This window comes from Alexandromys fortis, unplaced genomic scaffold, assembly GCF_014885135.2.
Source record: "Alexandromys fortis isolate MF-2015 unplaced genomic scaffold, M_Fortis_MF-2015_v1.1 scaffold_72, whole genome shotgun sequence".
Lineage (NCBI taxonomy): Eukaryota > Metazoa > Chordata > Mammalia > Rodentia > Cricetidae > Alexandromys > Alexandromys fortis.
Window position 1 is genome coordinate 3,529,180 of NW_026067969.1, and position 20,941 is coordinate 3,550,120.

General features: G+C 51.8%; 1 protein-coding gene across 1 annotated transcript in view; it reads left to right on the forward strand.

The window, feature by feature from the left end:
* Positions 1-20,941, forward strand: part of Col5a1 (collagen type V alpha 1 chain) — a 152,651-nt gene that overhangs the window by 100,056 nt on the left and 31,654 nt on the right. The window contains 14 exon segments of the mRNA XM_050154925.1: positions 689-742; positions 2,438-2,545; positions 3,322-3,375; positions 5,187-5,240; positions 8,847-8,891; positions 9,022-9,075; positions 10,216-10,260; positions 10,996-11,049; positions 12,170-12,223; positions 14,902-14,955; positions 15,661-15,768; positions 17,253-17,342; positions 17,525-17,578; positions 18,726-18,833. Coding sequence (XP_050010882.1) covers positions 689-742; positions 2,438-2,545; positions 3,322-3,375; positions 5,187-5,240; positions 8,847-8,891; positions 9,022-9,075; positions 10,216-10,260; positions 10,996-11,049; positions 12,170-12,223; positions 14,902-14,955; positions 15,661-15,768; positions 17,253-17,342; positions 17,525-17,578; positions 18,726-18,833 — 936 coding nt within the window.

A 20,941-nucleotide genomic window follows, 5' to 3' on the forward strand; every position in this document is an offset into this window, starting at 1 on the left:
AGCACAGTAGCTGGGTGGTCCTACCTTGTGTCTGGGTGTTTACTAACTACACTTTGGGAAGAGCAGGCAAAGAGGCCTTTCATTCTCTACTCCTCCTAGAGCACCTCTGCAGGATAGAGCCCTAGGCCGCCTCCTGTAGGGTCAGGGGAATGGGTGTGTCTTCTGAACCATTCAGCCAAGAACACCGCTGTGCGGATCTCATAGGGGCTTATGGGAGAGCAAGTCCTCTTAAAGTAGATTGAAAAGCCCTGTGTCCCAGAATTCCCACTCTGTTGGGGGGGCTCTACTACCGGAGGACCTTCTGCATTTTTGAGGAGGATTTCTAGAATCCCAGCCTTACTGCTTTGTTTTGTCATGTCTTCACGAGGCAGGGCTGCATGGGAGGATGTGACTGGGTTCCACGGGAATGCTGCCTTACCAGGGAAGTTCCCGGGCTGTCCCAAGGGGGCCAGGAAAGCAGACAGGCATGGTTCTAGGGAGAAAGAGTGTCTGAGAACCTCGGTGAGAGGTCAGGTGTCTGCCTGCCTCCTTCCGGGCAGGCATCGAGTTTCTTCCACATACAGCTCTCTTGTTTCTGCCCCAGGCTGGGGGTTCTGCACCATGCAAACCCATTGTGCAGTGGTGGGAAGTGGTGCTGTGGAGCTGAGTTCTTCTCTGTAGACTGATGTGTTTTCTTGTCTATGCTCAGGGTGAAGACGGCTTCCCTGGATTCAAAGGCGACATGGGAATAAAAGGCGACCGGGTGAGTGTTGTGGGCCTAGGATTTGGGTCAGGGACAAGTGGGGTGGGTCTGGAGACCTACATGAAAGCGGGGGGTATCTGAGACCAAAGAGCAGCTTATCACTTCTGCAAGATCTTTGTGTGAGGACGGGGTGCCTGGAGCCCAGGGGCCCTGTGCAGTGCTCTCTAGGCTGTTCCTTAGTTCCAAGTCCAAAGCCAGAGCAGTGCCAAAGACAACTGTGGTCACTGGTCTTCTACCCTGGGTGCTGGGTAGGCAGCTTAGTAAGGATGGGGGTTCCTAGATTACAGAGAAATTTGACCCCAGAGGATGATGAACAACCCTGGGAAGAGGAAATGGGAGGGAGGACGGAACCCATCCAGACAGACCCGTAAGCAAACCACTGCCCAAGATGTAGCAGATGGCCAACAGGGCCTTATCCTATTGAGGATCTGCAGTCTCTGTTGAGCTCCTGGACCATCCCGGTCCCGAGGATGCATCCAAGTCACTCTTAAGACCATGCAACCCCAGTGCCCTGCCATCTGGTACCAGGTGGTGGGTGATACCCCATAGCCTGGCTGCTTTCTGATGGGTTGCTCACCCCAGCTCCAGAGAGAGCTGCTGGTGCAGAAGAGGGCATGGCTTTCTCAGGTGGAGGGTGTCTAGCACAGCAGGCACAATGAGCCAGGGTTTAACAGTGGCACTGAGGGCGGTTGCTAGGTGGTGACCCATAGAGCCACCTGCTAGCTCCTGCTGAGACGTTCTCCACAACTTCGGAATGAGTCAGGGCCTGACAGAAGGTGACACACAGTGCTTCTGGTAGCCCAAATGTTGCACACACCTGAGTGTTGTCTATTGGTTAACTCTGGCCTGTTGTCCACTTTTGTGGTTATCTCCCAAAGCAGGCCCCAAAGGTATCTTTGCCAAACATTCCAGAACAAGAGGGCCTATATACTTGACATTTTGCCACAACCTGTCAGAAAATGACAGAAGCCACCTGCATGTCTGTCAGAGGAGGAAACTTAAAAAAGGACGTGGTATTCCATCATGCTGCTGCTGAAGGCTGCCCCAGACCTCCTCCAAATGAAGGATCCTCATTGCCTTGGTTGAGGTGCTACCCTAGGTCAACAGCAGAAGTCCCTCTGATGTCTTGGCACACACAATTAGAGTCCACTTGACTGAGCACAGCTGTGGTGCCGTGTGCCTGTAATCTCAAGGGACAGAGGCAGGAGGATGGGTTTGAGTTTTCAGCCAGTTTAGAGAGACCCTGGAGATGAAATGGAAGTAGGACATAGAAGATAGATAGACAGATAGATAGATAGATAGATAGATAGATAGATAGATAGATAGATGATAGGATAGATAGATAGATAGATAGATAGATAGATAGATGGATAGATAGATAGATGGAAATAGATAATGAGTCATACAAAAGGTACTTCTTGGGAGCACAGTTTTTAACTGATTGGGGAGCACAGTACTATGGCTCAGCTTCCTCTACAAATAGAGCCTTGTTTTAGAGCCAGGTTTTCGCAGATGTGAATACCTAAAGGATTAGTAGGTTGAATGAGCACTCTGCAGTTGTTGGTCTCTGAGCAGTCTGTGTTTTGGTGTGTGTGTGTGTGTGTGTGTGTGTAATCCTACCCCAGAGAAGTGGGAGGGGTCGGTTGGGGTGGAGACTGGGGAGGGTCTCCCTCATCTCCTCTTTTCTGATTGCAGGGAGAGATTGGCCCACCTGGTCCTCGAGGAGAAGATGGTCCTGAAGGCCCAAAGGGTCGTGGTGGTCCCAATGGTGATCCTGGTCCTCTGGGGCCCACTGGGGAGAAGGTTTGTGTTTACAATGCTTAGCTATGCCTAGAGGGCTCTGAGTGCCAGGCGGCCCCTCCCATGCTTGGCAGGGGTAGTGGGACTTCTGAATAGCCCATGTCACCACCCCCAGCCTTTTGCCTCTTCTCCCAGTGTGTGTGTGTGTGTGTGTGTGTGTGTGTGTGTGTGTGTATCTATTGGTCCTTTTCCTGTTCCAAGTTCCCCTTCTGAACCCCACCACCATACCTTAGAGGAGTGTTTTCCTCCAGATATAAGCAAATATATCTTGGGGACCTTACCAGCCATACATCAGTTACCCATCCCTATCAAGTCCTGCCTCCACTTTTGGGGTGACAGGATGTTCTCGCACATGGTATGTGCATGAGGTTCCAGTAGACACCTGTCTCTAGCCTGCCCTGTACCAGCGTATCCTCCTACACTTTGTCCCCAGTAACCCAGGCAGGAAGGGACACAAGGAGGACTTATGTCCCCCACTGCATCCTGCCCTGGGCTAGAACTCTTACAGAGTGTTCAGAACCCCCTTGGGTAAGAACATTCTTCTTCTTGGCCATGCTAGCCATCTCTTTGCTTGGTGGTTGGTTTTCCAGGCATGCTGGTAGGATAGGCTTGCTTGGAGACCCACTCAGTTTCTGGGAGGGGGATGCAGTTGCCTCTGTACACTGACCCTACCCTTCCAACTTGCCCTAGCCCCTCTCAGAATACACCAGTGCTCTCCGCTCAGAGAACGAGATGGAGAAGTTATGTTTATGATTTATGAGTCTTTTCTCTGCTCCTAGGGAAAGCTCGGAGTGCCAGGATTGCCAGGGTACCCAGGAAGACAAGGACCAAAGGTAATTTAAGCCATGTTAAGAATGCCCTGGCAGGCACTGTCTCATGTGGCACCCTGCACACTCCCAACCCCCTCATCCGTTCTCCACCTCTGCGTGACTTCTGTGCCACAGTAGAACAATATGTTCGCTGTGATCTCGTAGTCCCCAGGCAGCCTTTGGTGTTAATTTGATCAAGCTCAAAGAAAACGCTTGGACAACAAGTTGAGCCTTTCAGAGAAGGGGGCAGAAACTGTAACAGCCATGGGGCTGGCCAGCTTTGGGGCCTGGTGGCCTGCTGGGGTTGGCCTGCTACCGTTACATAGCCCCCTGGCTTATCCACACCAGCCTGCTCTTAGCCCCAATTTACTTTGGAAGTTTGGGGACTGTTTATAACGGAGCAGGAGAGGGACAGCTATCGTCTTATCTGCACTCATGTTCAGGCTTAAGTGGAACAGGTCCTAAAGGCTTTGGAAATCAGTGTGAACATTATTCTCTCCTCATCCCACATTTTATTATTCACGCTTCCTCCTTAAACAATAACCACTGCCTGCGCTGGAGACCTGGTTAGCAGCACTCGGCCAGCCTGCCCCAGATTTGCATCCCGGCCCTTCTGCTGCCTGCTAGCTCCACTGGCTTTGACTCACAAGAGCCAGGGCCTGCCAACCAAAGGAGGAGGGCCTGTATGGGCAAGCGGTGGCCTGTCCTCGTGTCCGCTCTGTGTGTCCCTTAGATGTGACCCCAGTGTATCTGCCACTTGGAGTCATCCACCCAAGTGTTGGGAAATGGGCGCCTGGGTACATTTTCCTTCCTCTTTTTAGGTGCTTGTCTCAGGAGGAGAGAAAAGGAGAGGAGACATCAGAGAGAGGGGAGGGTGGGATATGACACAGTGCTGGCTGCTTTGGGGACACAAGACAGCAGGATCTGAAACTCTGTCCTTGGGCTGTGACTAGATGCAGCAATGGGGTGTACGGTGGCAGCCCCAGGTCCCCTTGTTTCAGTCTCCTGCCTGGTGGCCAGGTGGACACAGAGAAGAACTACAGGGCATGGAATCAAAGACTTCCTGGAATAGGAATGTGCTCAGGGCAGGATGCTAAGCCACCCAGAAGGCAGAGACCCAGAAAGGGCCGTAGACAACACCGGCATTGGTGCACAGTGGGCTGCCCTGGGTATGTCCTGGGGAGCCCCCGTGGCATCTTTTTGTTCATATATGGAGTCTGGAAAGTCTTGAGAACCATATTTGGCCCGTGTGTACATCTGTAGAGTTGAATATAGTTAAGTACTACAGTCTGTGCCTGGATTTGGGTCCATTTCTGACCTTGGAAGCCGTTATGCTGTAGTTAAGGCTTTATGGGACAGGTCACAGATTGTGACCGCAGAGTCAATGATCAGAGCTGTGAGATGCAGCCCCTATTTCCACAGAACTGCAGCCCGCACCTTCTCCTATCCCCCAGATACCAGCTGGCAATGCACAGCCTCTATGAGGGGAGTGAGGGGAACGGGATGGAACATGTTAGGACTTAACTTTGGGTTTTGGATTTGGAATCTAGCTCAGGAAATACTGAGTGGTAGATGAGTGTGGAATGGGAGGTTGCTAGGCGAATGGATGATAGGAGGCTGGAAGGAGATACGTGAGTGGGTTTTCCATGAGTGGGTGAGTAGGATGGCTAGCTGGTGGGAGGGGGCTTTGCATGGCGGTTGGGTAAAAAGATCTAGTCGTGGGTAGAAAAGGAATGTGAACAGTATCCGGAACTCACCCTAGTGGGCACGACAGCAGCGTGGCCCTTGCTCCTGGCTTGGCGGTCTTGTTTTACCTTTCCTTTACTGTCTTGCAGGGCTCTATCGGATTCCCTGGCTTCCCGGGTGCCAACGGAGAGAAGGGCGGCAGGGTAAGGACCGCGGTTGCTCGACCGCCTTGGTGTGCAGGTGTTGGTTCCCCGGTCAATGCTCAGCTGATTTTTCCCCATGTGTTATCAAAACTACGTTTTCAGAAGTAGCGGATCTTGAGCTCTAAGCCTTTCGTTAACTTTCAGTTATGGAGGCACCATGATAGGAAGGGGCAGTGGGAGGAAGGAAGCATGCTGGGAGAATGGAGCTTTCTGATGGGTGGGAGTCAGGAAACTCTTAGGGCTCCTCCAGATGATCCTATTCGGAGAGACTTCCCTGCATCCTAACTTTACAGGGAGGGGGAAAAGGTCGTATTTTGTTCTCGTTGGTGTGATCTACCACAAGGAGTGCATATCACCTTGGGGCTATGTGCAGTGACTCCCAGACCTGCAGTCCCTGTTGGAAGTTACCCTGGTTGTAAATACAGGGCAGGCATGACACCATTGGGTTCCCTCTGTTGTCATTCTCACAGAGGTATCTTGAGGGCCAACCTGGGGGAACCATGTCCCTCCCCCTTCACCTTCTGTGATGTCCTTGTTGACTCAGGCCTTCCTTGTAGAAGCCCTGCCCCTGACATCACATCTCTGGGTGGTGGCACAGATCTGAGCACCTCCAGTTGGAAGATGAAGTGTGATGGTCATCTTGGGCTTTGGTTATGTAGAGAGGCCTTTGGTGGTTGGGACACAGAACAGACTGCTCCTTGTTACCTGCCCTCCAGGCACACAGAGCTGAGGCTGAGGCTCTTCCTATCAGGACATTGCTTCATCAGAATATCATGTGCAAAACAGAGTTGATGTGCTCTTAAAAACCAGGATAAATGACTTCAGGATATGAGACCATGTGAATAAGCCAGTGGTCTCCAGTCTCACAACTCAGAAAGCAGAAATGTCCCAGGAAGGAGCACACAGGGTCGAGACTATCTACTGCCACCATCGCCTCTCACTCACGCAGTCCTTTTGTTGTCTTTCTGTATCTTTATGTATCTTCTATTTTCTCCATCCATTGGTCCATCTATCCATCGGTCCATCTATCCATCAGTCCATCTATCCATTGGTCCATCCATCCATTCATCCATCCTTCCATCCATCCATCAGTTCATCCATCTGTCAATCCATCCATCCGTTCATCCATCCATCCATCCATCCATCCATCCATCCATCCAATAATCTATCTCTCTTCTCAGTCAAACGCTCTATCTAGAATCATCTGACTAGTGTTTGTGGGAAGGTTTGTCCCCTGGATATTTGGACATACTCCCTGTGAGGTCCAGGGTCTCACAGGTGTGTAAGGTGCTTCTGTAATAGGATGGAAAGCTCATGGGTTGTTGCTTTGCCTACATGAGAGCTCAACCAAAATTTGGGGGGTCCTTGGACCACTAGGAGTGGCTGGGTTTCCTAAGGATCCATGGAGATTGGAGGCTGGACTGGCCTTGCAAGCAGCCTCTGGTGCAAAATCGTCTCCTGAATTAACACCAACCCCAAGGTTAAGGCTGTGTTATCCTGTTGCTCCTCTGTGCTGTGGACCCCTTAGTCACGTGGGCTTCACAGAAGGCAGTTCATTCGCTTGCACTGCACGCTTCCCTAAGTCCTTGCTAAGCTCAGAGCTTACCAGGCAGGGGATGCTCCGGTGACTGAGCAAGGTAAGAAGCCGCCAGGAACCAGTGCTCGAGGGTAACAAGCATGCAAGGAAGGATAAACCGAGCCCCTAGACCCAGGTACTACCAGGAGGCAAAGATGCTCCTGCTAAGACCAGAAAGGGCTGGGGGTGGGGGAAGGGGGACAGAACCACTTAGGGAAGCTGGTGTAGTTGAGCCCAGTGCAGAGGCCTGGGCTGGTGGAGGCTGTGCCTCAGAGTAGGTCTTTATCCCAAGGCAGCCAGAGTTTAGTCATGGGGGTAACCTCGGGGAAAATTTTAAAGGTAATCCTGGTCCCATGTGACAGAGGATGGGAAGGCTGTGAAGGGCTGGGGGTGGGGTCTGTGCTGCACGCTGGAGACCTGCTCTGCTTGCAAAAGACGTGGTCAGAAGCCTGCCTCTCTTGTGGATGCCATGCTGGGCTTAAAGCACATTGCGTATTTACCACTCACCCATATACCTCTGTCCTCGGTTACCAGAGGCCTGGCTTCTGCAGAGATGGTGGTTCCTGCCTGTCTGACAGTGGGAGGTTAAATGGGAAGCCATCAGAAGCAACACTGCCCAACCAGCCAGCTGCAGCCCAAGGCCGAGACACAAAGCAAGCAGATCAGTGTCTTAGGACGAGACTGTATCCCGCCCCTTGGAGGGTTCCCAGGAGAGGAAGGCCCCCTTGAGGTCTCCCCGTAAATTCAAGCTCTTCATACTTCAGCTTGATATCATGTTCCAGAAGAGTTGTAGGCAAGACCCTTTAAGGGACCCCCTACTTTTTCCTGGCAGGGTCTAGAGGCCAGGTGCACCCGAGGCTTAGATTTCCACATACCCTGCTGGGTACCATGCTACCCCAGGGCCCAGATAAAAGCTGGGCTGAGACCTGTTTGCCCCCTGCCAAGGCTTTGTGTGCCTAGAAGCCCCAGGAACCATCAGGGCAGGCTGCATCGGGTGCCAGCGATGCCGCAAGATCAGATGGCATCGGCGTGTGATTCCAGGCAGTGCTAAAGGTAGGAGAGGGACAGCAGTGTTGGCAGCCCAGCCTGGATTGCGTACCCAGATGAGTCAGGGCTAGTTACACTGTCAGTAAGGGCACACACATCAGAAGACAGCAGATGTCTTCCTTAATTTTCATATGCAAATATTTACCTGCAGCCAAAGGATGTTGTCACAGAGCTGAGGCATTATAACAGGAACGCGTGTGCTATTAAGGGGGAGAAAAAAACATAATTCATTTGCTGTGATTTGTTTCATTAAATGCCTTTCAAAATGGGAGACTGTTGTGCTTCTGCTAGCGAACAAGTGGGAAACGCTAAGGAGAGGCTCACTCTATGGCTTCGGCTTATCGCCCTGACTCGGCTCTGTCGGTAGCGGCCAGGATAAACCCGAGGTGAACCTCAGAGTGCTGGAGCCTCTGAGGGCAATCCATTACCTCTGTGCGCTGTGGGTAAACTGCACTTGTGGGCCATTATATCCTTGCTATGGCAGAAAACAGAAAACAAATGCCGGGCGTTTGCTTTCCGGGGTCTGGAAAATGCAGATCAGCAGCAGCGAAAGGACTGAACTCTGAGAGAAGCCAGGGACTCTTGGATATATGATTTCTATGTTAAATTGCAGCTTCCCCTCGTGCCTGCAGAGGCTGATGAAAATTTAATGCCTAATATTCTTAACAGTAGCGGAAGAAAATTATGTGTGATAGGAGTTGACTTTCTTCTCTCTTCGTGTAATGATTTCTGTGCCCACTAAGAGGAGAGGAGAGAAGAGGCAGGGAGGGGAGTGGGGAAGAGGGAGGGAGCCAGTGACCTAGCTAAGTAACAGACACGATCCATCAATGTTTCTGCCCTTATACTCTTCCCATTCGCCCCCAGATGGGACCTTCTTGACCTCATTCTGGATTCTTGAAGTCTCTTGTTAACTCAGGGAGGGCAGCCTGCAGGTCTGGGCCATCCGTGCCCAGTGTAACTGATGTCCTATTCTCTGCTTCTAGGGGACACCTGGAAAGCCAGGACCACGGGGACAGCGAGGCCCAACGGTAACTAACCCTCCTGGTGGCCTAGAGCTGCTCTGTACAAACTGAGCATGTGCGGTGTGGCTGTGTGGGCTCTGTAAGTCTGGGGGCCTCTGAGCTAACTGACCTTTCTTCTCTCTGTCCGTCTGCTCAGGGTCCGAGGGGTGAAAGAGGCCCACGGGGCATCACAGGGAAGCCTGGCCCAAAGGTAGGTTCATGGTATCTTCCCATTGTGGAGATCAGCCATGGGTGGTCTGTGATCTTTATATGTAACAATTTTCTTGACTATCATTAAAGGGGGCTCTGCCCTCTGGCAGCCTTCAGCATGCTTTGTGAATTGAACCACGTAACTCAGGGTAACCCTGGGGAGACCCCATGCAGACAGAGCTAGGACAGCTCTCAGACACAGGAGCTTCAGACCCCAGGAAGCCAGCCTTGCACAGCCCCACCCAGGTCTGGTGGGGAAGCCTTCTTTCTTTTCTAGTAAGGGTGTCTGAGAACTGTAGAGGGCTTCACTCGAAGGTTCCTTCTGGTGCAGGCAGGAGCTGAGTCTACCACTGCCCAAACTCCTCATGCTGAGTGGGGAAACCAGCTCCCTGTGCTGTAAACCTGGGGAAAGCCAAGCATGGTGTGTTGCCCAGTTCTAACCAGTAAAAATCCAGACTCGGGGACTGAAGAGATAGCATTTGAGAGCAGTTGTTGCTCTTCCAGAGGACCGAGGTCTGGTTCCCAGCACCCACATGGAGGCACAAAACTATCAAGAACTATGGTTCTGGGGCATCTGGTGCCATCTTTGCAGGCTCCAGCCACACAACTGATGCACAGGCAGCGTACAGGCAAAATAGCATTGATACACATAAAAATATTTAAAAAATAATCCCTGGGAGGGTCTTGCTGGGAGGAGGTTCCAGTTAGCAGAGAGTCAGAACAGAACCATCCCTCTGGCCCATCCCCCTCTTTTGAGCTCTTCTTTACTAAGTTTCAGGTCCATCACACACACACACACACACACACACACACACACACACACACACACACACCAGACTCACCTGTTCCTAAGAAGTTCCTCCTCTCAGCTAGGTACATGGAATAGTCAGAAGCTGAGCCTTGTGCTCTTTCTATTCAGTCATTTTGATGTGCTCTTGGTGATGTGTTCTTGGCTGAGTACAGTGTGTGTCAGACTAGCCATGGGGACCTGTTCCGGAAGTATCACCGTCCTGCTCAAGCTAGCTTCCTATTGTCTGTGCACGGAGGCAGGCTAGCATGGAACTGCGGCTCAATGCCACTACATACTGCTGTGCACTGGACTTTAGAGGCAGTCATGGTGAGCTTTTCTCTCCTCTCTCAGGGCAACTCCGGAGGCGATGGCCCTGCTGGCCCTCCTGGTGAGCGGGTAAGAGTCTTTCAGGCCTGGGCTATGAGGGGATTTCCAGGGAGGAAGCTGGCCCCAAACATACTCCAGGCCCTTCACCTTGGGCGAGCCAGTACAGGAGGTAAACAGTGTCCTGCAGAAGAGCAGGGCTTGCTGAGGCCCAAGGAGAGCTCATATCCGGAAGTTTGTGTTCCTTGGGTAGAGACCTCATCCCACCATCTGGACCTGGCCTTGGGGTGCTGGAGATGACTAAGACCACAAAAATTCTGTCTTGGCCTCATACACAGCAAAGAGGACTCGGTATTGCCATGCAGCTTGACCACTGGACATCTATCTATCTATCAATCGATCTATATCTATCTATCTATCATCCATCCACCTATCTACCTTACCTATCTTTTCTTACCCATCTATCATCTATCTAGTATCTGTCTGTCTGTCTATCTACCTACCTATCATCTCTCTTAGCAATCTACCATCTATTAACCATCTATCATCTATCTAGTATCTATCTGTCTCTCTGTCTGTCTACCTACCTACCGATCATCTATCTTGGCAATCTACTGTCTATTACCCATCTACTGTCTTCTATCTAAGTTCTCTCTCCCTCTTCTCTCTCTAGAGTCAAGTGGGGAAAACGAGGTCAGGTTAAATAGGAAGAAGGTTTTGGGGCACCCAGTGCCACAGTAAGGAAAGAGTGGGGGATGCTAACAGGAAAAAAAATCTGTTCTCAAACTTGCCATTCTCTGTTCCTAGGGACCTAATGGACCCCAAGGACCCACAGGCTTCCCCGGACCCAAGGGTCCCCCGGTAAGTACTTCTTTCTCCCATGGAGGTGGCAGGTCAGGTTTCCCGGACACTATTCTCCTCCTCTCCCTGGGATATGGGGGAGGAGAAGGGTGCACTGGACCCTGCCAGGTGGGCAGTAGAGACAACCTCCCAAGCCTGGCTGCTAAGGCGGCCTGTGGCCATGCCCCACCCATTCAGGCCTCCTGCTCTGGAAAGTGTTTACTTCTAGACAGAATTTCCTTTCCATGAGCCTCGCCGCTGAGGCCCTTCCCCTGTGTGCACCTCCCATGGCAGGTCCAGCTGTCATTGAGAGTATCATGACATTCTGACTGGGTTTGCATTGGTGTCTTGGATGACCACACAAATGTAACAAACAAGATTTCTTAAACTGAAAGGTCTTTTGTCCATTCTGGAGCCAAGTCTGCAGCAAATCAGGTTTCTCTCCAGGTTCCAGGCAGGGCCGACAGCAAAATCCACAGCAAGGGAAAGCCCACTCAGGGCCCACCTACTGCAAGGGAGGGCTCACAGAAGAAGAAAGTGCAGGGTAGGAGGCATCCCACAACAAATGAGAATTCACACTAGAGGAGGGCTCAAGCCAGAGAAGGCCCAGGGAAGGTGACAGTCTGTGCTGGGGGAGGTCCGTGCCGGGGGAGGTCAGTGCCTGTGAAAGATCCATTGTAGGGGAAGGCACAAGGCATGGGAGGTTCATGCCAGGCAAATTTTACATCAGAGGAAGGACCATAGTCCACTGTAGGGGGAGGCCGGAAACATGGAAGGTCCATGGGAGGAAAGGGTCTGGAACATAGGCCCACAGCAGGGGAAGGGCCTTGGCAGGGGATGTGCATGGCAGGGAAAGTCTGTCCAGACCTCTCTCTGGGTTCTGGAGTTACTGTTCCTCCCCAGTTGCTTGTTAGACTCGACAGATGAGGATCTTAGTGTGACCAGGCCACCCACCTGCTCAAGCTTGGGAAGCTGACTGACCTCCCCTGTCTCTGTTGACCCCTTGGGACAGCTATAAGTATTGTGGGACTGTGGCAGCTGGGTGATTCCCTTTCTCAAGAGCCACTAAAATGACATAAATTTTGTCACCTGCTTCTCTGAGCTGCTGAATGAGTTTTCCCTGTTGTGATTCTTTCCTCAGGGCCCACCAGGCAAGGACGGGCTCCCTGGACATCCTGGGCAGAGAGGCGAGACCGTAAGTATTACAAGTGCTGGGAACACGGCAATCCCTGGCCTTTCTGGCTGGGTTGCTCACAACCCTACACATAGCACACTGCTGACTGCCTGGCATAGCCAGGGGGTCCTGCCCAGCTGGGAAAAACCAAAGGCCTTAGCAAGGCTTCCTGTGGGCCAGCCATCTGCTGTTGACTTGGGGTCAGGCTATAGGGTGGGCAGGAGCCCCAGGATGTCACAGTGGAAAACTGGACAGTGATTCTTTGCTTGTTTTAGTAGCTTTGGACAAAGGCAATGTTTAAAGCCATCAGGACACAGGACTGTGACATCAGAAGACCTGTGTCTCCAACTTTTATTTCCCCAGGGTAACTGTGAGTGCAGCCTTGCTGGGGACACCACAGGCCTTATAGGGAAGAGTGCTTAGGGGCTGGGGCAGGGGGCTCTGTCCCTGTGAATAGATGATCATTTAGGCTACAGAACCCCATGGCAAGGGCCACATCACATGGATCCCAATATTGTCCATCTGGGAGATTCCAGCCTGGGGAGCTGGTGGAAGGGAGCAAAAAGTGACTTTAGCCTCTTCTGTCGTGATAAAGAAGAATCGTTTGTGGATGGGAGATGGGATGGCTCAGTGCGTGAGGTGCCCCATGGGGCAAGCATGGGCCTGAGCTCCCATCCTCAGCACTGATCTGAAAAGTCAGCGTGTAGGCGCAAGTCTATAGCTCTGAGGCAGGAGAAAGGGAGACAAGAGGGTCCCTAGCACTGGCTGGCCAGCTAGTCCAGCCAATGAGCGGACTCAAGGTTCAGCGAGAGACCCCATCTCAGAAAGAGCACGTGCCTGCCTGTGACCTTGGGTGCACTTGTGACTTTGGGATTTCAGACTGGGAGCAACTGAGTGCCCCAAGTGCTGGTGACAACATCCTTGCTGCCACACTGAATGTTCTCTTTGTGTCCCCTGCCCCATCCACATTAAAGGGCAGTTTGTACAGGTTTAAGCGTTTCTCACTGAGCAGAGTGGGGTCCATGGCGCTGACAGGCTTCTGTGTCATTATATCCAGTTCATTGTGCCTGAAGGTTTCTGGGGGGGCTCTCAAGGCTGAAACTGACCCTCCTGACGTGGACCTTTGACCACCTCATCATATAGAGTCCCGGCACCTGCCTTAAGATGTTGTCCCCTCTGCCTTTCAGTGCACAGGGACGAGAAGCCTTTTAATTATGCCTTTGCCAGTGTTGGAGCAGCCCGTGCCGGCTGATAAATGAAGATTACCTTGCTCTTTTGTTTAGAGAGAAAAATTAAAGCGTTTCTTCAGAGCTCTGCACATTTTCCTCTAATGCCTTTCCAAGGAGACAAGAGAAGAATTTTGCATACTGTGTGCTTTTCTCCCTCAGACTCATTCTGCAGATAATTAAACCTCCTGTCTTTGCTTGGGAAAGTGTAGTTTCCAGCATCTTCCATCATGCCGCGGCCACCTCTGTAGACATGGGGGCACTTCGGCAATGCTGCTGACCATCCGAGACTCGTCTGGAGACCTCTGGAGTGTAGCCTTTCTTCTTTTCCTTCTACTCGTCACCTCCTCTTTTCCTCCCATCTCCTCTGGCCAGACACAAGTGGCCATTACTTCTTACTGGCAGCCCAAAGCCTGTTTCTCAGCAAGGAGCAGACTCCTCCTTGTCGGTCCTGCCTGGCCCTCGAGTGGCTGTGGACCTAGTGGGAGGTCTTTCTTGTCCTCCTCACGGACACAGCCATGAGCAGAGTTTTACCTTGGCTCCTACATCCTGTCTGCTTTCCCTCCTCTTGACCTGTCCATCACCCCTTGTTTTTAGCTGTCAAATAGATGTGTCTCAGAAATGCCTGCTGTGTGAGCTGTGTTGGGCTGAGAGAGAAGAGCCCTCCGGGGGGATGACAGGGCAGAGTCTGATGTGGTTCATGTGGCCAGTGAATTGTGTGAGATATTAGACTGTCGCCTGCTCGTCCTGGGCCACCTGCTCACCCTCCTGCCATAGCAGTGACCTCTGCGCAGTTAGAGCGTCCTTCTCAGGCCTTGGGTAGATCCATCCTTGTACACCTGGCAGCCGCAGGTGTATCTCATTGTGCCAACTCTGCTCTGCCATCAGGCCTCAGATCAAGCTTAGCTTGCTGCAGCTTCCTGCTCAATAGGAGAGATCGGGCAGCAGAGCCCAAGTGGGGGGCGAGCCTGGACCATTGTAGGCATGAGCATTTAGATCCTCAAGGAGACAGCATCTATGAAGTGACTTTAAACTAACATATTTGAGCGGACAGCTTCAGAGAAGAGCCAGACCTGGCTCCCGCCTGTCCTAAATATGAAGAGACGCAGGCAGGCGAGTCACCTGCTGTGCGTCAGAGGCGTCAGATAACAAAGGCTAAACCGTCCTACAAAGTTGCTAATGAGCACCAGCCCAGAGACGGCTCTCGTCTGTCCTCAGAAAATGAACACGCAGTGACATGAGGAAGAATAACAGGCTTAAAATTGGTTTCTCGGCACAAAGACGCAGCGTGGAGCTCACCCACCTGACTTCAGTAGTCTCATGAAATTAGTATGGAAAGGGAGCATAAGGCATGACTCTAAAGTGAGGGTTTGGAGCACAGCCACCGGGATAGGTGCGGGATGGGCTTCTGAGAAGACTACAGTGTGGTGTGTGTTGCCGCAGTGGCCCTCAGCTTGCTGACTCTCTCCACAGGGTTTCCAAGGCAAGACTGGTCCTCCAGGCCCCCCGGGAGTGGTTGGCCCTCAGGTGAGACCTTGCAGTATCCTGGGGCCGGGGGCAGGGCTCTGGTCAGTTTTTCCCAGTTCTAGGGGGGTGGACCCGCTAGTGAAGAGGCTTAAATTCCATGGAAAGTTTGTGCTAACTGCAGGAGATGAACCCCTGGAGGGGCTGTGCTGAGAGAAAGCAGGCAGCAGAGCTCAGGTGACCCCAGGCAAGACAGGGCCAGGCTCTGGAGTCACAACTACCCCCGTGGGCACAGGGACCAATGATGACTTCTTGTCCTCTTGCGGACAGCAGAGGCACCAGATTCCAACCAATATGGATCAGTGAAGGGCACAGGTTCCAGCTAGGACAGTATTGTACCCGCCACCTTGCCACTTAGAAAGTCACACCTGACATAATGAGAAGAGACTGACACCCGGTGTCACCCCAGAACTGGAGCCAATGAGGCCTTCTCCTCCCTGTGGCAAATATGGCAGCCCTTGGCATCTTTCTGATCACATCCCAGAAACAGCCTCTAGAGAAGCACGGGCCATGGCTAACTCTCCACTGGCTTCATCTTTTCCTCCTGGCGTTTGGACGGCAGGAGGAGCCTTGTGAGAGAAAGGAGAAGAATGAGAGGTCCACTGTGGATGCTTTGGCACCACAGTCGGGCTGTCTCTAGGCTCAGGAAGAAGAGATTACCCCCCTTACAGGTCACTCACTCAAAACCAACACGGTCTCTCCCTGTAGGGTCCCACAGGAGAAACAGGTCCGATGGGCGAGCGTGGCCACCCTGGCCCTCCAGGCCCCCCTGGTGAACAGGGCCTCCCAGGTGCTGCCGGAAAAGAGGGGACAAAGGTGAGTGTCTGGAAGCTTCCATGTCGGAAAAATCTTTTTTTTCCCCCAGGGAATCAGTTAAAACTTTGCTTTTTCTCTTGATCTTTCTCAACAAATGGGTAATTTATCAAACACATGCTTCTCTGAAACCCACACATTCAGATCCATTTTGCTTGAACGGAGACAGGGCTGTGACCTGCTGCACCTGGAGCACAGAGGGAACGTGGGATCAAACCATCCCATACCCTGTGGAGCGCGCCTTCCCCTGCTGCCCATTCCTCCCAGAAACAGACTAAAGGCTCTGAGTCTTCAGCAGCCAATACAGATCTGGTAGAGCACAGCCCTTTGAAAACCCCTCGCTTAAACACACTGAAAATAGATTCTGAAAATGAAAAATGAACGCATTTCTAACCTTGTACTCAGCACTGACTTTCCATTTTTTTGTAGTCTGTCCAGTAGGCTGGAGTGCCCCAAATTTGTGGTTGTAATGTTTGTACATTAGCATAAAATTCTTCAAATTTCTGTGTCAGTAACTAAAAATATGAGCTCTCAGGCTATTTTTGTTATTGTTGTTGTTTTGAGACAGGGTCTCACTGTGTAGCCCTGGCTAGTCTGAAACTTGCCATGTAGACCAGGCTATGCCTGAACTTGCAGAGATCCACCTTCCTCTGCCTCCTGGGTGCTGGGTTTAAAGGCATGTGCCACCGTTTCAGACCCACACCATCTGTTTATGTGACCATATAAAAATAAACATAAGATTAGAGACATACAGAAAATAAATACTGAAGGAAATCACACATCCGTTAAGTGTGTGGGTAAGTAAAGACATATATCCTCAGATCTGTGTGTATGTGAATACACATCTATAACCCTAACACACACAGCTCTTGGACTATAAACCTATCTACTCTAGAAAAGGAGAGCTCGCTGAGTTCAGAAAGATCTGTGTCTTCCCATGTGAAGGCCAGGGAAAATTCTGGAAGATATTCTATCTTTTACACTTTTGGGAAGGACAAGCCCAATGGTGTCTATTATTAGAAGTGGGTATTGGGGTGGCAGCCAAGTTCCCTGAGTGGTGTGTTTTTAACCACAAGCTACTGGTGTACCCTCAGCTTGACATGGTCCCGTTGCGGAACCCTTGTGGCTCTGCTGGACTTTGTAGGTCTGGGACCTGAATGAGCACAGGGAGAGGGAGTCACAGTTGGAGTCCCTTCCCCAGATCTACATATAGAGCCGGCCTGGAGAACATGGCTCCCAGGTGTGTGCAGGGGCCGAGCTCAAGTCCACAGAGGAACAGAGGAGACGTGCCAGGTCCGGGCTTCCATCCTCGGCCTCCAAATCGAAACAAAAGCAGAGCAATTCCTTAAAGCCAAGGGGCTAGAGGAAGCTCGGGTCAAGATCCCAATGGATCTTGACAAATGCCACACCCTGCACCTTAGAAGGAGGTCGATGAGAGATCAACAGCTGGCACTTCCAGGTAGGGTTAACTCTGGTTCTCATTCCAGGGGGACCCAGGACCTGCTGGCCTCCCTGGGAAGGATGGCCCTCCAGGATTGCGTGGATTCCCTGGGGACCGAGGGCTCCCTGGCCCAGTGGTGAGTGATGGGCTAGGAGGGTATAGCGGTATGGTGCACAACCCTGGTGCATAGCCCTGGGGTTCCCTCTGTGGGTGTGGTGGTATGGTGCCCTGGGGCTCCCTCTGTGGGTGTAGCGGTATGGTGCACAGCCCTGGGGCTCCCTCTCAGTGCCCTCAACCCCTATTCCTACTACTTCACAGGGAGCACTTGGGCTAAAAGGCAGCGAAGGCCCCCCTGGCCCGCCAGGTCCTGCGGTAAGTCAAAGTCTTCTATCCCATCCTATCCTTCAGACTTGTTGTTCCTCAGGCAAGGTAGGATGCCCTCAGAGCTGGGAGGGCGTGCCTAGCTGCTAAGGTCCTCATCAAGTGCTTCAGGAGGACAGGGTAGAGAGTAGGGAGAGTATCCCTGAGCCAGCAGCTGGGTTGATAGCATCATAGGAGCACCTTGTATGAGGAACAGCAGGTTGAGTGACAGCTTGGAGATCTACAAGTGAACTGTCTGGGCATGGAGGTGAGGAGGGGGACTCACACTTGGTGTGGACCTCTCTTGGGTCAGCACAAAGAGTAGGTGCTCTCCTTATGAACGTCAAGGACGTGTCCTAGGGCGGAGCACCCGGAACAGGTAGGGAAGGGGTCTAACTCTAGCCTGTAGTCCAGGAGCTATTACATGTTTTTCATGAACTAGCTAATCCCCCACCAGACCCAGTACCCCAACTGTGAGAGGCTTTAGGACTCTGCACTCCCAGGCCCTTAGCTGTGGCTCCATGCCTGAGGCTGCTCCTCCCCTACATGGGTAAGGGCTGTCTGCTTTGCTTCCTCTTCCCTTCAAGCCAGCCTGATGGATGTGCTCAGGTATCAAGTCCAGATGAGTTTGGGAGTAACCTCCCTTAGCTGGGTTCCAGGCTGGGGATGTCAGATGGAATGAGAAACTAGTTTCCCCTTTTGATAGGGTATATGGAGGGCTTGCAGGCTGGGTTGACCTTTAGATGTGACATTAAGTTTAGCCTGGCTCCCTGTTATCATCAGTACATGTCCCCTCCCGGATCAAGACCTCCTCTTCTAAGTCTGGGAGCACTTTGTGGGCAGGCAGACCCTACAGGGATGGGTAGGTGCCGGGTCTCCGGAAAAGACCACCAAAGACAGACAAAATAACACTTGTTCCCAGACATGTAGGGGGAGAGGGCATGCGTAAGAGGGAATTGTGGGAGGAGAAGAGCTAAGAAAGGGTCTGATGACAGCCCTAAATACTAGACCGAACAGTCCATGCTTGCAGAAAGTCATCTAGGGGCTCCTGAGGGCTCTCAAGTGAGCGGAAGTGTGGTGTGACCTGTTGGTGCTTCAGCGAGTTTTACCGTACAGCTCAGGAGACTCTAAAGTGAGTCGTTCTCCTACTGTGCTTTAGGGTTCTCCAGGAGAGAGAGGACCAGCTGGTGCTGCAGGGCCCATCGGAATTCCAGGGAGACCTGGGCCTCAGGGACCTCCAGGGCCAGCAGGAGAGAAAGGGGTTCCCGTAAGTACCACACAGGATTGGGGTCCTCTCCCAGGTTTGGTCCTGTCCCTCCTACTGTGTTATCTCCATGGACACTCTCCTGCCGTGGGAGGAAACAGAGGCTATGGAGTCTGATTATCCTATAGGGATAGACCTCTGAGGAGTCCCAGCCAGCTCAACCTGGCCTACCCTGAATGCTGATACCACAGTGGCCTGTCCCCTACAGACCTCTGTTCTGTACCAATGTGCCTTCTGGGTAGCTAGCTGGACCATCTGCTAAGTAAATATCACCTCCCCAAAAACCTCATGACTGGGTCTTTTAGGAGAAAGACAAGTATTTGGGAATGGGTGGCCCCTTTGTTGATGAAACCATAGGAGAGAGACACTGTCAGGCAGAGGGGGGGCAGGTAGGTCCCCAGAAGTTGGAACAGCTCCTCTGTGAGGCCTGAGTTCACTGGGCGCTGAAAGACCTCTGGGCAGGCCCGGGTTTCCACACAGCCCTTCTCTGATCACCCAGCATGGCCCCCTCTCTGTAGTGGTGCCAAAACCCCCACTTTGTGCCTACGGTTCATATGCAGTTTCATACCCTCCCATCACCCTGGATTTCCCACGACCGTGGGGGTAGATCTCACAGATTTCCGCCCAGCTTCCCTCTCTCAGCGCTGGAAGGAGCTTCAGTGTAGGGTAGACACGGATCACCGAGCTGGACACACTTGCCCGCTGACTGAAGCCATGAAGCTCTGCGTCCTGCTCTCCTGGGCTCACAAGGAGGAAGAACAGTCAGCTCACATTGGAGCATCAGTACCACAGAGAATCCCTTCAACGTTGTTTCTGCCGATTGATAGCACTGTGCCATTTTTAGTCAGGAACCCAGGACACAGGTCCAGCTGGATTCTGAGTCCAGCACAGAAACCCTTGGAGGTTCAGGACATGTGGCACTTGCAGACTCAACTGGAGGAAGCCCACCGGTTCCAGAGACTCAATATTTAAGCAGAAACCTTGCCAGACCTGCCCTAAGCAGGGAAACAGCTCACTGTCTCCCAGAATAGCTCCAGCAAGAGGAAAATATGGAGAGAGGGTCGGCGGCGGCTCTGCAGACTCCCAGCCTGACAGGGGATGCAGAGAGAGATGCTGCCAAAACCCTGAACCTGCCAGAGCTCTCTCTAGCTAAGGGAGGACAGGCTGACTTCAAGGGGTGGGGACTGAGGTGTACGAAGGACAGGACCGGCAAGCCAGCATCCATGTCCCTCTCCTATGGCACACAATTTCTTTCTTTGTGTCACTGGAAGGAATAAACTCCTAGCTGAGGTGAGAAAATGCTTGTTGCTCTCCGGTGATGGGATTTTTGTCAAAACTGAGTGTAACGAGTACTAGTGAAATCTCTGGAGATTATGAAGGGAGAAAAACAAGTCATAGTTAGGAGGGCAGAAAAGATGAGGATTTGTATGTGTATATGTCTGCGTGCATGTGCGAGTGTGTGTACATACATGGCATGCTGTGTGAATGCCATGCATGTGTATATGTGCGGATGCATGTCTGCATGCATTTGTGTATGTGGGGGAGGGAACACACATGTACAAGCTTGTGCATATCCTGTGTGTGAGCATGCCTGTGGACATATGTGTCTTATTGTTTGTGCTTTTGTCTGTGTATGCACACATGTCATGTGTCTGTGTGTATACATGTTTGTGTTTGTGCTATGTAAACACATGTGTTTGCATGTCTGTGTGCATACATGTCATGTTTATGTGTGTGTATGCGTGTCTGTGTGTGCATACATGTCATATGTATGTGTGTATACATTTTTGTGTTTGTGATATGTAGACACCCGTGTGTGCATACATATCATGTGTATGTGTGTATGTGTATGTTTGTGTGTGCATACATGTCATATGTATGTATGTATGCATGCCTGTACAGGTAGGGTGTTCACAAAGCATTGAGAGAGTAACAGAGATTGCATAAGCTGCTGCTTAGGCCATCCCGTAGCACAGCATGGTCCCTGCTCACCAGCTCTGAGGAGCCCAAGCAGACTCAGGAACTGAGGCTCACAAGCTGTGCTAATAAGCTTCCTGTCACTTTGACAAATATGTGAGAGAAACCACTTAAATCGAAGGATTTGTTTGGGC